The sequence below is a fragment of the Saimiri boliviensis genome, chromosome X (assembly GCF_048565385.1).
Source record: "Saimiri boliviensis isolate mSaiBol1 chromosome X, mSaiBol1.pri, whole genome shotgun sequence".
Lineage (NCBI taxonomy): Eukaryota > Metazoa > Chordata > Mammalia > Primates > Cebidae > Saimiri > Saimiri boliviensis.
Window position 1 is genome coordinate 82,497,650 of NC_133470.1, and position 12,518 is coordinate 82,510,167.

Sequence of the window (12,518 nt, forward strand, 5' to 3'; positions counted from 1 at the left end):
AATCGGGCCCTTCCCACAGTTGGAAATGAAGCAGGGCCTTCTAGACAGTCCCAGCACCATGAGCCCTGAAAGGTCCCAAGAGGAGAGCCCAGGAGAAACAGGGAGAACAGAGCAGAAGCCTATGGTGAGAGGTGGGGGAGGCAAAGCCAGACTCATAGCAGGAGCTGGTCTCTGGAGTGCTGCAGACTCCTGGCCTGTACCCCTGGGTGACCCTGTCTGCATGTGCATGGAACAGGGGCAGCTGGTCCTGGCCAGGACGCTGGAGAGAAAAGAACACTGGCATCAGTGACTGCTCTGCGTCAGCAGAGAGCTAGGAAAATGCTCAGTGTCTTCTCAGTTAAACAGGATGCAATCTGGAGAAGAAGGGAAAGTCTTTATGTTTCACAGAGACTCCCAGAGGCCCCAGGCCAAGCCCTACACACAGGGTAGAGGAAAAGCACCCACTCGACATGTACTAGTAAATCACTGATGGACTCTGTTACTTCCTCTAGGTCAAAGATGCCTTCAAAGACATTGCCATATACTTCTCCAAGGAAGAACGGGCAGAGATGGGAGACTGGGAGAAAACTCGCTATAGGAATGTGAAAAGGAACTATAATGCACTGATTACTATAGGTAACCAGAGTGCTAGGCCCATACCAGCCTGCAAACAAAACAGGTCTTTGGTCCTATGTCATTTTAGTTCTCAGGTAGTGGTATCTGCCCACAGTTCCCTTTTGTATGAAGACAAATCTGGAGGGAAATTGTGTTCTTTTGTGTCAGTGTGGGGCTGAGTGTGGATACTGACCATGCAGAAGTCCCATCTTGACCTTGTTCAGGACTCTGCCAGCTCTTCAGACTGAGCCGCACTGGCTTTGTGGTCCTTTTCATTGCTACTGCCCTTTGTTCCTCTGCCCAGCTCTTCCCTTTTAGAACAAACTTTTTGCTTCATTTCAGGTCTCAGAGCCACTCGACCAGCTTTCATGTGTCACCGAAGGCAGGCCATCAAACTCCAGGTGGATGACACTGAAGATTCTGATGAAGAATGGACACCTAGGCAGCAAGGTAAGAGGAAAGCAGAATTTTTTATTTTTTTATTTTTATTATTTTTGAAGCAGAGTCTTGCCCTGTCACCCAGGCTGGAGTACAGTGGTGCAATCTCAGCTGACTGCAGCCTCTGCCTCCTGGGTTCAAGCAATTCTCCCACCTCAGCCTCTCGAGTAGCTGTGACATGGTGGTGCACACCACCATGAGCCACCGTGCATAGCCCCCCGTAAGATTTAGAGTGACCTCTGGCACCTGAAATCCCAGCACTTTGGGAGGCCAAGGCAGGCGTATCACTTGAGGTCTGGAGTTTGAGACCAGCTTAGCCAACGTGGTGAAACCCTGTCTCTATTAAACATACAAAAAAAAAAAAATTAGCTGGGCATGGTGGTGGGTGCCTGTAATCCCAGATACTCAGGAGGCTGAGGCTGGAGAAGTGAGTGGCTCACTGCAACCTCTGTGTCCTGGGTTCAAGCAATTCTCCTGCCTCAGCCTCCCAAGTAGCTGGGACTACAGGTGCCCACCACCACACCCAGCTAATGAATCTTTATAGTTTTCTGTATGTAAGATCATGTCATCTGCAAACAGAGATAATTTTACTTCTTTCTTTCAATTCGGATGCCTTTTATTTCTTTACCTTGCCTAATTGCTCTGGCTGTGACTTCCAGCACTATGTTGAATAGAAGTAGCAAGACTGGAAATCCTTACCTTGTTTATGACCTAAGAAGAAAGGCTTTCATTTTTCATCATTGACTATGATGTTAAAAATGGACTTTTCTTATGTGACCTTTTATGTTGAGGTGATTTCCTTCTATTCCGAGGTTGTTCAATGTGTTTGTCATGAAAGGCCAATTTACATTTTAAAAATAAATGTAATAGATACTTTATGAATATAGGATGAAACAAAGATGAAGTTTCTTCTATTTTTTTTAATCTTGAGAATATTAGCAATGCCCCAATAGAAGCATAGGCCTTAATGATACCTCAGAAAATATTTTTAAATCACCCTCAGATAATACTTGGAATCATCACTATCTGGTTCAGAATTCAGAGCCAGGCATGGTGGCTCATGCTTGTAATCCTAGCACTTTGGAAGGCCAAGGTGGGTGGATCACCTGAGGTCAGGAATTCAAGACCAGCATGGCCAACATGGAGAAACCCTGTCTCTACTAAAAGTACAAAAATTAGCCAGGTGTGGTGGCACACACCTGTAGTTCCCAACAACTTGGGAGGCTGAGGAAGGAGAACCACTTGAACCCGAGAGGCAGAGGTTGCCGTGAGCTGAGGTTGTGCCACTGCACCACAGCCTGGGCCACAAAGGAAGACTCCATCTCAAAAAAAAAAAAAAAAAAAAAAAGAGAAAGAAAAAGAAAACCTCCAGAGTTTGGAAACATTTACCAACCAAACCACTGATTTCTCATCACCTTTTAGTCAAACCTCCTGGGATGGCCTTCAGAGTGGAACAGAGTAAACACCAGAAGGTAAGTATTTCCCAAATCCTACTGACAAGAAATCTTCCTCCTAGATCCAACACAGGTAAAAGAAGAATGTACAGAATGTCCTAGAACTACTGTCTTCCTTTCCTGATCTCTCTTGTACAATGTCTGAGGCCATCATTATTTTAAGAGTTAATAAGTACAGTAATAATAATCACTACTATAGTGTTATTTTCTCGATATTTAAGAGTTTATTTTAAGCATTTTACATGAATAAACTTCACATATCATACCTATTCAACTTTACGTATAGTTCCTATTAAGTAGCTTCTGTAACTATAGCCATTTTCTCGATGAGAAAACTGACATATAAAAATCTTCAATTATAGGCCTGGAATCACATGCAGTCTAATCCAAAACTCCTTCTCTAAAGCACTTACAATATCATTAAAAGTTTCATAGTTTTATAAAGTTTATGCTGCCTTACCCATATATCTTTGCCTCATTCATTCAACTGACTTTTCAACCTCAGTTTTTCTCTGTTACAGTACAGTGAGATTTGCACTAAAACACTCTGATTAAGGGAAGCTTCCAAGTAAATAGACAATTCATACTGTGATGGTCCCAGAAGGAGATAGGGTCCCTCCCCTCATAAGGGACCCATTCTGATCAGAGGAAGCAGCTTCCAGCCCTGAGAAGTTTCAAGTTTGAAGACTGAGAAACAACAAACCAGAAAATTGTTTAGGACTTCATATAGGTTACACCTATTAAGAAAAAATATTTTCTGGAACTGATTTCAAATGCTCATTCCTGTAGAAGGCAGTAACAGCTCCTTCCTCTGGGCTCCAGTAAGGGAACTCTCATGCTGTCTGGAATCATTTGTTTAGCCTGCCTGCTGCCTCTGTGCTGTGAGCTCTTCAGGAGTCTGGTCCATACCTGATTCTTCTTAGAACTCCTAAGCCTGGCTCAGGGCCTCTGAGAGCCCCCTGAGTGTTTTCTGAATGAGTGATTCCAAATTTATGAAATAAACTATAGGTAACAGGGTCAAGGAATGCTGAAAATATCTTTGAGTTAGATTTCAACTGTAGAACATGATATCAGGACTATGAGATAATGTTTGTTTGTTTGTTTGTTTGTTTTTGGTGGGGCAGAGATTTGAGACAGGGTCTCACTCTTTCACCCATGCTGGAGTGCAATGGCTCAATCTCAGTTCACTGAAACCTCCATCTTCTAGGTTAGTGACATCCTACCGCCTCAGCCTCCTGAGTAGCTGGGACCACAAGCGTGCACCACCACACCTGGCTAATGTTTGTATTTTTTCATAAAGACAGGGTTTTGCCATGTGGCTCATGCGGGTCTTGAACTCCTGGGCTCAAGCAATCCTTCCACCTCGGCCTCCCAAAGTGCTGAGACTACAGATGTGAGCCACCACACCCAGTCTGTGAGAATAATTTTTTATTTTATTTTATTTTATTTTATTTTATTTTATTGAGACAGGGTTTCACTTTTGTTACCCAGGCTGGAGTGCAGTGATGTGATCTTGGCTCACTGCAACCTCCACCTCCTGGGTCCAAGTGATTCTCCTGCCTCAGCCTCCCAAGTAGCTAGGATTACAGGCACCCACCACCATGCCTAGCTAGTGTTTTGTATTTTTTGTAGAGGTGAGGTTGGCCAGGCTGGTCTTAAACTCCTGACCTTAGGTGATCCACCTGCCTCAGCCCCCACAAAGCACTGGGATTACAGGCGTGCACCACCATACCCAGCCAAAAAAAATTATTACTCTCACATTCACACTGTATTAAGTAGCTCATGAAACACTTTGGTGAACATTATTATCTTTCATATTCCCTATAATATTAAGAATTAGCACCAGGCCTGGTGGCTCACACCTGTCATTCCAGTTCTTTGGGAGGTGAGGGTGGGCAGATCACCTGAGGCCAGGAGTTTGAGACCAGCCTGGCCAATATGGTGAAACCCCATCTCTACTAAAACTACAAAAATTAGCAAGGTGTGGTTGTGGATGCCTGCAATCCCAACTACTCAGGAGGCTGAAGCAGAAGAATTGCTTGAATCCAGGAGGTAGAGGCTGCAGTAAGCTGAGATTGTGCCACTGCACTCCAGCCTACGCAACAGAGCAAGACTCCCTCTCGAAAGAAAGAAAGAAAAAGAAAGAAAGAAAGAAAGAAAGAAAGAAAGAAAGAAAGAAAGAAAGAAAGAAAGAAAGAAAGAAAGAGAACGAACGAACATGGGCCAGGCACAGTGGCACACACCTATAATCCCAGCACTTCAGGAGGTCAAGATGGGTACATCAATTGTGGTGAGGAGTTCAAGACCAGCCTGCCCAACCTAGCGAAACCCTGTCTCTAATAAAAATACAAAAATTAGCTGGGCATGGTGGTGCATACCTGTAGTCCCAGCTGCCCAGGAGGCTGAGGCAGGAGAATTGCTTGAACCCGGGAGGTGGACGTTGCAGTGAGCCGAGATCACACCACAACACTCCAGACTGGGTGACAGAATGAAACTCCATTTCACCAAAAAATAAAATAAAATAAGTATTAGCCAGGTGTAGTGGCACGTGCCGGTAATCCCAGCTTCTTAGGAGACTGAAGCCAGAGAATCTCTTGAATACGGGAGGCAGAGGCTGCAGTGAGTTGAGATCGTGCCAGTGCACTCCAGCCTAGGCAACAGAGTGAGACTCCCTCTCAAAAAAATTAGCATGTATGCCAGTTTCTGGATTGGGAAACTAAAGAGAATTAGCTAACAATACACCCTTATTCAAGCAGACAAGCAGAACTGATATAGGAACTAAGTAATTCCAAAACCAAATATTCTTTCCAAGATATGGCAATGTGCAATTCTGACATCACTTTCTTTGTTGTCTAGATACATTTTTGCCGGTGATCTCTGTTCTGTTCCCAGCCTTACTGCTCTTTTACCTCATTTTCCAGATGTGCCTTGTCCCTCTGTGTTTTTCCACATTTCCCCTTCCGTCAAATGTCTACTAGTTTATAGAAGATTCCCTCCTTCTCTCTGTTAGCCCTTACCCTCTTCTTTCACAGACCCGTTGATTCTCCAGATAGTCTTCCCAAGTTTTCTTCCTCCCTCCCTTTAGCTTCTATAGAGAATTTTGAAAGAAAGTTGAAGGAAAGAGCCTTAAGACATCTGTTATAGTCCCAGATTCACTACCCACTTAGACCTTCTCTTTTCCCTCTAGGATTTAGATACTCTAGGTATTTCCAAGGTTTGGAGCATTAACTAGAGTCATGCATATGAAAAAACGTTGCAAGCCTTAAAGAACTAAAGAAATGCATGTTGTTGTTTAATATGTGACTCACATTCAAGGGAATGCCCAAGGCGTCATTCAGTAATGAATCTAGTTTGAAGAAATTGTCAGGAACAGCAAATGTACTGAATACAAGTGGCTCAGAGCAGGTTCAAAGACCAGTGTCCCCTCCTGGAGAAGCGAGTACCTCTGGACAGCACTCTAGAGTAAAACCGGGTAAGAAAAAATATTTAGGGGGACTTTAATCCCTCTATGTCCTCTAGAAAGGTTGATGAGTATGGTCTGCATATGTGGGGTAGAGTTTGGATAGCCTGGGCTTAAGCGGGACTCAATTGTGAGACCAGAAGTTAGATGCAGCATTTTGTTAAAATTATTTATTTATTTGTTCACTGAGACCAAGTCTCACTCTGTCACCCAGGCTGAGTGCAGTGGCGTGATTTTGGTTCACTGCAACCTCTGCTTCCCAGGTAATAACAATTCTCATGGTTCAGTCACCCAAGTAGCTGGAATTATAGGTATGCACCACCAAGCCCAGCTAATTTTTGTATTTTTAGTGGAGACAGGGTATCACCATATTGGCCAGGCTGGTTTCGAACTCCTGGTCAAGTGACCTGCTCACCTCAGCCTCCCAAAATGCTGGGATTACAGGCTTGAGCCACCATGTCCAGCCTTGGATACAGTATTGAATAGCATGTAAGAACATTAATTTTGAAGTCACTCATTTGGGTTATAATCCACACAGAAGCATTGGGGCCCTGGGCAAATCTTATAAAATCTCTGAGCTCTTGAATGGTAATCTGTAAAACGAGATCAAGTACATATAGTTCATATGCTGTTTGAAATAATTAAATATAAATGAATTGATACATGCAAAGTGTTCAATAAGTACCTCTCCGATAATAGATATTCCTTTGTGCATTTCTGCATTTCCTCTTCCATAAAATGTCTATTAGTTTATAGAAGATCCCCTGTAGAGACCATATTTTCTTAGTGTTGTATGTCCAGGCTTTGTTCAATGCCTAAGATGTAATGTGCCCTCAAGAAATATTTTCTTAAGGACTAAATGCATGAAGGAAACATTTTACAAGTAGAAAGGTTGGGAGGTTAATGAGATAATGGTAACGGTCAGAACTAAAATTGAATAGGCCAGGCGCAGCGGCTCAAGCCTGTAATCCCAGCACTTTGGGAGGCCGAGGCGGGTGGATCACGAAGTCAAGAGATCGACACCATCCTGGTCAACATGGTGAAACCCCGTCTCTACTAAAAATACAAAAAATTAGCTGGGCATGGTGGCGCGTGCCTGTAATCCCAGCTACTCAGAAGGCTGAGGCAGGAGAATTGCCTGAACCCAGGAGGAGGAGGTTGCGGTGAGCCGAGATCGCGCCATTGCACTCCAGCCTGGGTAACAAAAGTGAAACTCTGTCTCAAAAAAAGAAAAAAAAAATTGAATAGGCATCTGCAGTCAGTGCTGGTGTGGGGTCTAAGTCCCTCTGAAGCAGTAAAGAGGGGGGACTGGAATATGTAGCAAAGTAGATGCTCATTTGATGGCAGGAGATTTCACATTTTCTTATGAAACAGGAACGAACACCCCAGACTCCCAATTTTACCCATTTCCTTTTCTCCAACCTAGAACTCAGGAGGAAGGAGACTGAAGGACAGATGTATAGCCTGCGAGAAAGAAAGGGTCATGCATACAAAGAGGTCAGCGAGCCCCAGGATGATGACTACCTCTGTAAGTGACCCTCTTGGCCACTCACACAGTTGGCTGTTATGTCCTGGTACAATAATTTCATCATTTGGCCCCCAAAACATTCTCTTACTCTAATGAGTTAGAGTACAGGACTGGGGCTAAGTAATGTGAGTGCCGAGCTCTTTCTGAAGTTCTTATATCCTTAATCAAGGAACTTGGATTATAACTTTCCTAATCCCTGCTGCCCTCACTTCCAGATTGTGAGATGTGTCAGAACTTCTTCATTGACAGCTGCGCTGCTCACGGGCCCCTGACATTTGTGAAGGACAGTGCAGTGGACAAGGGGCAACCCAACCATGCAGCTCTCAAGCCTGCCCCATGGGCTGAGAATTGGGCCATCAGGCATCCCTCAGGCTGGGCTTGGAGTATGGAATGAGGCCTCTGATCTGCCGCTGGGTCTGCACTTTGGACTCTATGAGGGCCGAATTACAGAAGATGAAGAGGCAGCCAACAGTGGATACTCCTGGCTGGTAAGAATTACCTGCCATTTCCCCTGTTCTGTCTTCCCACATCCCTTCTGTGCCTTTGCTGGGACAGTACCATCTTCACGTTAGGTTACAGGCAGAGATAAAGTGGTTAGCTCTGTGTACTCAAGGGTCTTTGCATGAACATGGAACTTCTATTTAGAGATCAGAGGGTATGTGGGAGCAGAGTGGTACAAAGACAATAAGTGCATCCTCCCTTGTGGGGCTTCTGCTCTGACTGGATGAATCAACTCAGATGTGCGGGTGATGACTACGGTGCATACCATGTGGTCTCAACTGGCAGCTGAAGCCATGCAGGCCCAAAGGCCACTGATGACATGGAGTAAAATAATTCTTCTGATTTTTACTCTCTAAAAAGCCTTTACCTCATTTTTCTGAAACTCAGATCACCAAAGGGAGAAACTGCTATGAGTATGTGGATGGAAAGGATAAATCCTGAGCCAACTGGATGAGGTAAGGCCAGGAGCTCTCTGAGTTTCAGAACCAACCTTCCTCTCTCACAATCCCAGATTTCCTTCCTTCTCATCATGGCGCCCTCAATGATTTCCACATTCCGTGTTTCTATTTTCTCCACACAGTGCTGTTTTATACCATCAACATTTAGAAATAAAAGATGAAAATATAGATATTATGATTTATTGGTATCAAAACATAAATCTGTATGCTAGACAAAATTGAGGCACCAAGATAAACCTTGAGAAGCCTAGATTCACGGGGACACTGCATTCATGCTTTAATTTATGTAATCCACATTTATTAAGCACTTAGTATGTTCCAGGTTAGGAAGTGAAGTTCATACTTGAACGGATCATACAACCCATGTCCTACGTGGAGGATGTATTGCAGACAGACATGAAACATTGGTTATAGGAACATTTAACCGCAATTTTCTTATTTTTTTAGAAGCACACATTACCAAGACAACCCAAAACAAAGGACCTTTAATCTGTGAGGGCAGCAAATCTTCCTGGCCTCAGTAAAATTAAAAACGAAGCCTAAGGAGACGTGAGCTGCAGGATGACCCAGCCCCTTTCCACAGTGGGCTCTCATTTTGCCAGAGAATCGAAAAATGAATAAACTATTATTCTTCTGTTATCGGGCCAAGAGAAAGAGGCTTCTAAGTTTCTCTGGAAACCTGGGCAAGGCAGGTGAACGGCACCTGGGTGAACTGTAGGATGACTGAGGAAGGCTTCTCAAAGCAAGATGGACTAGGGCTGAACGTAGAATGACGTACGCTAATCTAGAAGCAGAGTACATGATCAAGCACCAACTTCTGTGGCATAAAACAATTAATTTAGAGTTTAGAGAAGCTAGGCATTGATGTGTTTTATGGTCAATCAAGGTGGAGGTAAGTCCAGAGGTGGGCTTTGAAAAAATGGTTGATTGCGCACGGCAGGGACACATTCCAGGCAGCATGAGCACTGTAATCAGAATCGTAAGTTCATATGACCTTGTGAAAGAGATTTAGGAAAGAACAGAAGGCTCCCAGAGGAGTTGGCGGGGAGTGGTCAGCACTAGACCACAGAGGTCTAGACCAGCAGGTGATGGGCCAGACCTGGATCTGACAGATACTGAGAACTCACTGCCTCTTTTCTTTCCCTTTGCTGCCTTGACCCCAGGTATGTGAACTGTGCCCGGGATGATGAGGAGCAGAACCTTGTGGCCTTCCAGTACCACAGGCAGATCTTTTATAGAACCTGCCAAGTCATTAGGCCAGGCTGTGAACTGCTAGTCTGGTATGGGGATGAATATGGCCAGGAACTGGGCATCAAGTGGGGCAGCAAGTGGAAGAAAGAGCTCATGGCAGGGAGAGGTAGGCATCACTATTACTCTTTTAAAAGGACAAGAAAGAATTATCCTTGAGAATTTTTGTGATTTAACTCTTATGTAGAGTAAAATGACATCTAAAGTCAGTAAAATTTCAGATCAGTGGCTTCCAAGATTAAAGCTTCATGTTACACACCTTTGCCGCTTTGGAACGACTTTTATGTTTTTAAATTTTTGATTTTATATTCTAAGTACTTCATGCACAAAATAAAGACAAAAATCAAGTTCTCAAACACCTCCAGCTCTCCCAACAAGGTAGTTTCTTCTGGCATTCCTTTTCATTTCTTAATGATATGCATGTGTTGTTATTCATTCATTCATTATCTCAGTTAGCTGCCATGTGAATTCCTACTCTGTGCCAGATGACGTTGCACATAGACACTGCCTCTGATGCTGCTTGAGGTTGCCTAGTCTAGCTGATATGTAGAAAAGGCCCAAGATGTGGGGTTTCTGGATTTTTTAAGATGTAGTAAATAAAAGTTGCAAGAAGTGTAAATATGAGTTGATCAAGACAATCAGAAAAACTACTCTTGAACAGATGACATGTAAATCAGGGAACCATATGAACACATACAGACATATGCGTAATATCAGACAGCGATTAGTGCTTTGAAGAAACTGAATCCAGGAAGAGTACCTGGGGTAGAGTGTGGTAGGGGACTGTCAGGGAAGGTTTCTCTCAGGAGACAACATTTGAGAAGTGCACGTGCCTGTGGGGAAAGGGTTCCGGGCACTGGGCGCAGCCAGTTCATAGGTCCTGAGGCCAGAAAGACTTCAGCTTTGGCTCATTTTTGGAAAACAGACTGCAGTTGGTCATCCCCTCAGAGCTACTCCAGTTTCTGGGTGAGAGGGAACAGTGACAGAATGAAGGGGGGAGCACGGAAGTAAGCCTGATTAGGGATATTTTTTGAAACAAGATTTCCTATTGTATTTGAAATGGGCTCAGACTGAATGAAATAAATCAAGCATAAATACTTGATATGCAGCCTGAGAAAGAGCATATTCTCATTTTATGATCTGTGGAATCTGAAATAAAAGCAGCCCATGCACCTAGTTGGGGCAGCAGGCCCTTTAGTCAGTGGGACCTGGACCGTTCTGTGCTGGCCAACCTGAATCCCACTTTCTGATGGAGAACCAAGCACATAACAGTCCTCCATTAAATATGTCATTTTGAACGAGGAGACTCAAATTCAGATTTGCTCACACATCTTCTCTTTAACCACATTTGTGGATCTCCAGGTTGAGTGCTCCTAATCATTCTTTTCCCCTCTTTGGAAGTCTCTAAGGACAATCTCACCTAAGTCATCAAGAGTGTTATTTTTTAATAGAATAAAATAGCGGAAGACCTTGTGTCAGTGAAAGTGCCCAGGGACCAGGGAGGAAAGATGTGGTAGAGGGTGATCAGGGAGGGTTTTAGAGGACTTGGAAGATACCTGTAGTGTGGGGGAAAGTTCACTGCAGTTCCATCTGTGTGAGGAATGACACTGCCTCTGATGCTGCTTGAGGTTACCTAGCCTGGCTAATATACAGAAAAGGCCCAAGATGTGGGATTTCTGGATTTTGTAAGATGCAGTGAATAAAAGTGGAATGGAAAAATAGACCGTAAAGGTCCATCCAGCACTTGGTGGGAGCGAGCTTGCATTGTTAACATATGAAGAATGATTGGTTCTTCATTTGATCTTCATGACTTCATATGTGGTAAGGCCTGACCAAAATATCTACCCTGACCAAAAACTTTCTCTTTCAGAACCAAAGCCAGAGATTCATCCATGTCCCTCATGCTGCCTGGCCTTCTCAAGTGAGAAATTTCTCAGTCATCGTGTGGAACGCAATCATTCCTCTCAGAACTTCCCAGGAACATCTACAAGAAAACTCCTCCAACCAGAGAATCCCTGCCCGGGGAAACAGAAAGAGGAGCAGCGATATTTTGATCCATGCAACTCTAATGACAAAACCAAAGGTCAAGAGATCAAAGAAAGGTCCAAACTCTTGAATACAAGGACATGGCAGAGGGAGATTGCAAGGGCCTTTTCTAACCCACCCAAAGGACAAGTGGGGAGCTCTAGAGTGGAAGAAAGAATGATGGAAGGAGAGTCCAGAAAAGGCCAGAAAGTGAATCCAGTGGACACAGGCAAATTATTTGTGGGGGTGGGAATCTCAAGAATTGCAAAAGCCAACTATGGAGAGTGTGGGCAAGGTTTCAGTGATATGTCGGATGTTATTGCACACCAGAGGACACACACGGGGGAGAAGCCCTCTGTCTGCAGGGAGTGTGGGCGGGGCTTTAGCCAGAAGTCAAACCTCCTCAGACACCAGAGGACACACACAGGGGAGAAGCCCTATGACTGCAGGGAGTGTGGGCGGGGCTTTAGCCAGAAGTCAAACCTCCTCAGTCACCAGAGGACACATATGGGGGAGAAGCCCTATGTCTGCAGGGAGGATGAGTAAGTCATTAGTAACAAAACTCATCTCAATAGCCACAAGAAGACAAATGTGGTCACCACACACTTGCACCCCCCAACTCTGGCTTCAGAGGAAGTCTACTGACCCCTTACATTCCCCAAGAGTGTAAAGAGATCAGAAATAGATGATTAAACAAATCCGCCACTTTCGTGACTAGAGATGAGGAAGAAAAACAGGAGAGTTTGTAAGTGTTCAGAGGAATGTCAACATGTGGTTCTTTCCCACACTGCTCCCCTCCACTGTTGGTTGTT

The 12,518-nt window shown here is 44.2% G+C and overlaps 1 protein-coding gene and 1 long non-coding RNA gene across 2 annotated transcripts in view; one reads left to right on the plus strand and one right to left on the minus strand.

The window, feature by feature from the left end:
• The window catches only part of LOC141582697 (uncharacterized), a 34,587-nt gene that overhangs the window by 12,927 nt on the left and 9,142 nt on the right, over positions 1-12,518 (minus strand). Inside the window, exon 2 of the long non-coding RNA XR_012515594.1 lies at positions 788-1,032. This is a non-coding gene — a long non-coding RNA (uncharacterized LOC141582697). The remainder of the gene's footprint in view (positions 1-787; positions 1,033-12,518) is intronic.
• On the plus strand, positions 59-11,797 carry LOC120361814 (histone-lysine N-methyltransferase PRDM7). The gene is given in 12 exon segments (XM_074391495.1): positions 59-124; positions 492-615; positions 937-1,044; positions 2,455-2,504; positions 5,802-5,958; positions 7,373-7,474; positions 7,690-7,799; positions 7,801-7,962; positions 8,363-8,430; positions 9,597-9,731; positions 9,733-9,790; positions 11,552-11,797. Coding segments are annotated over 12 exon segments (1,386 nt in total).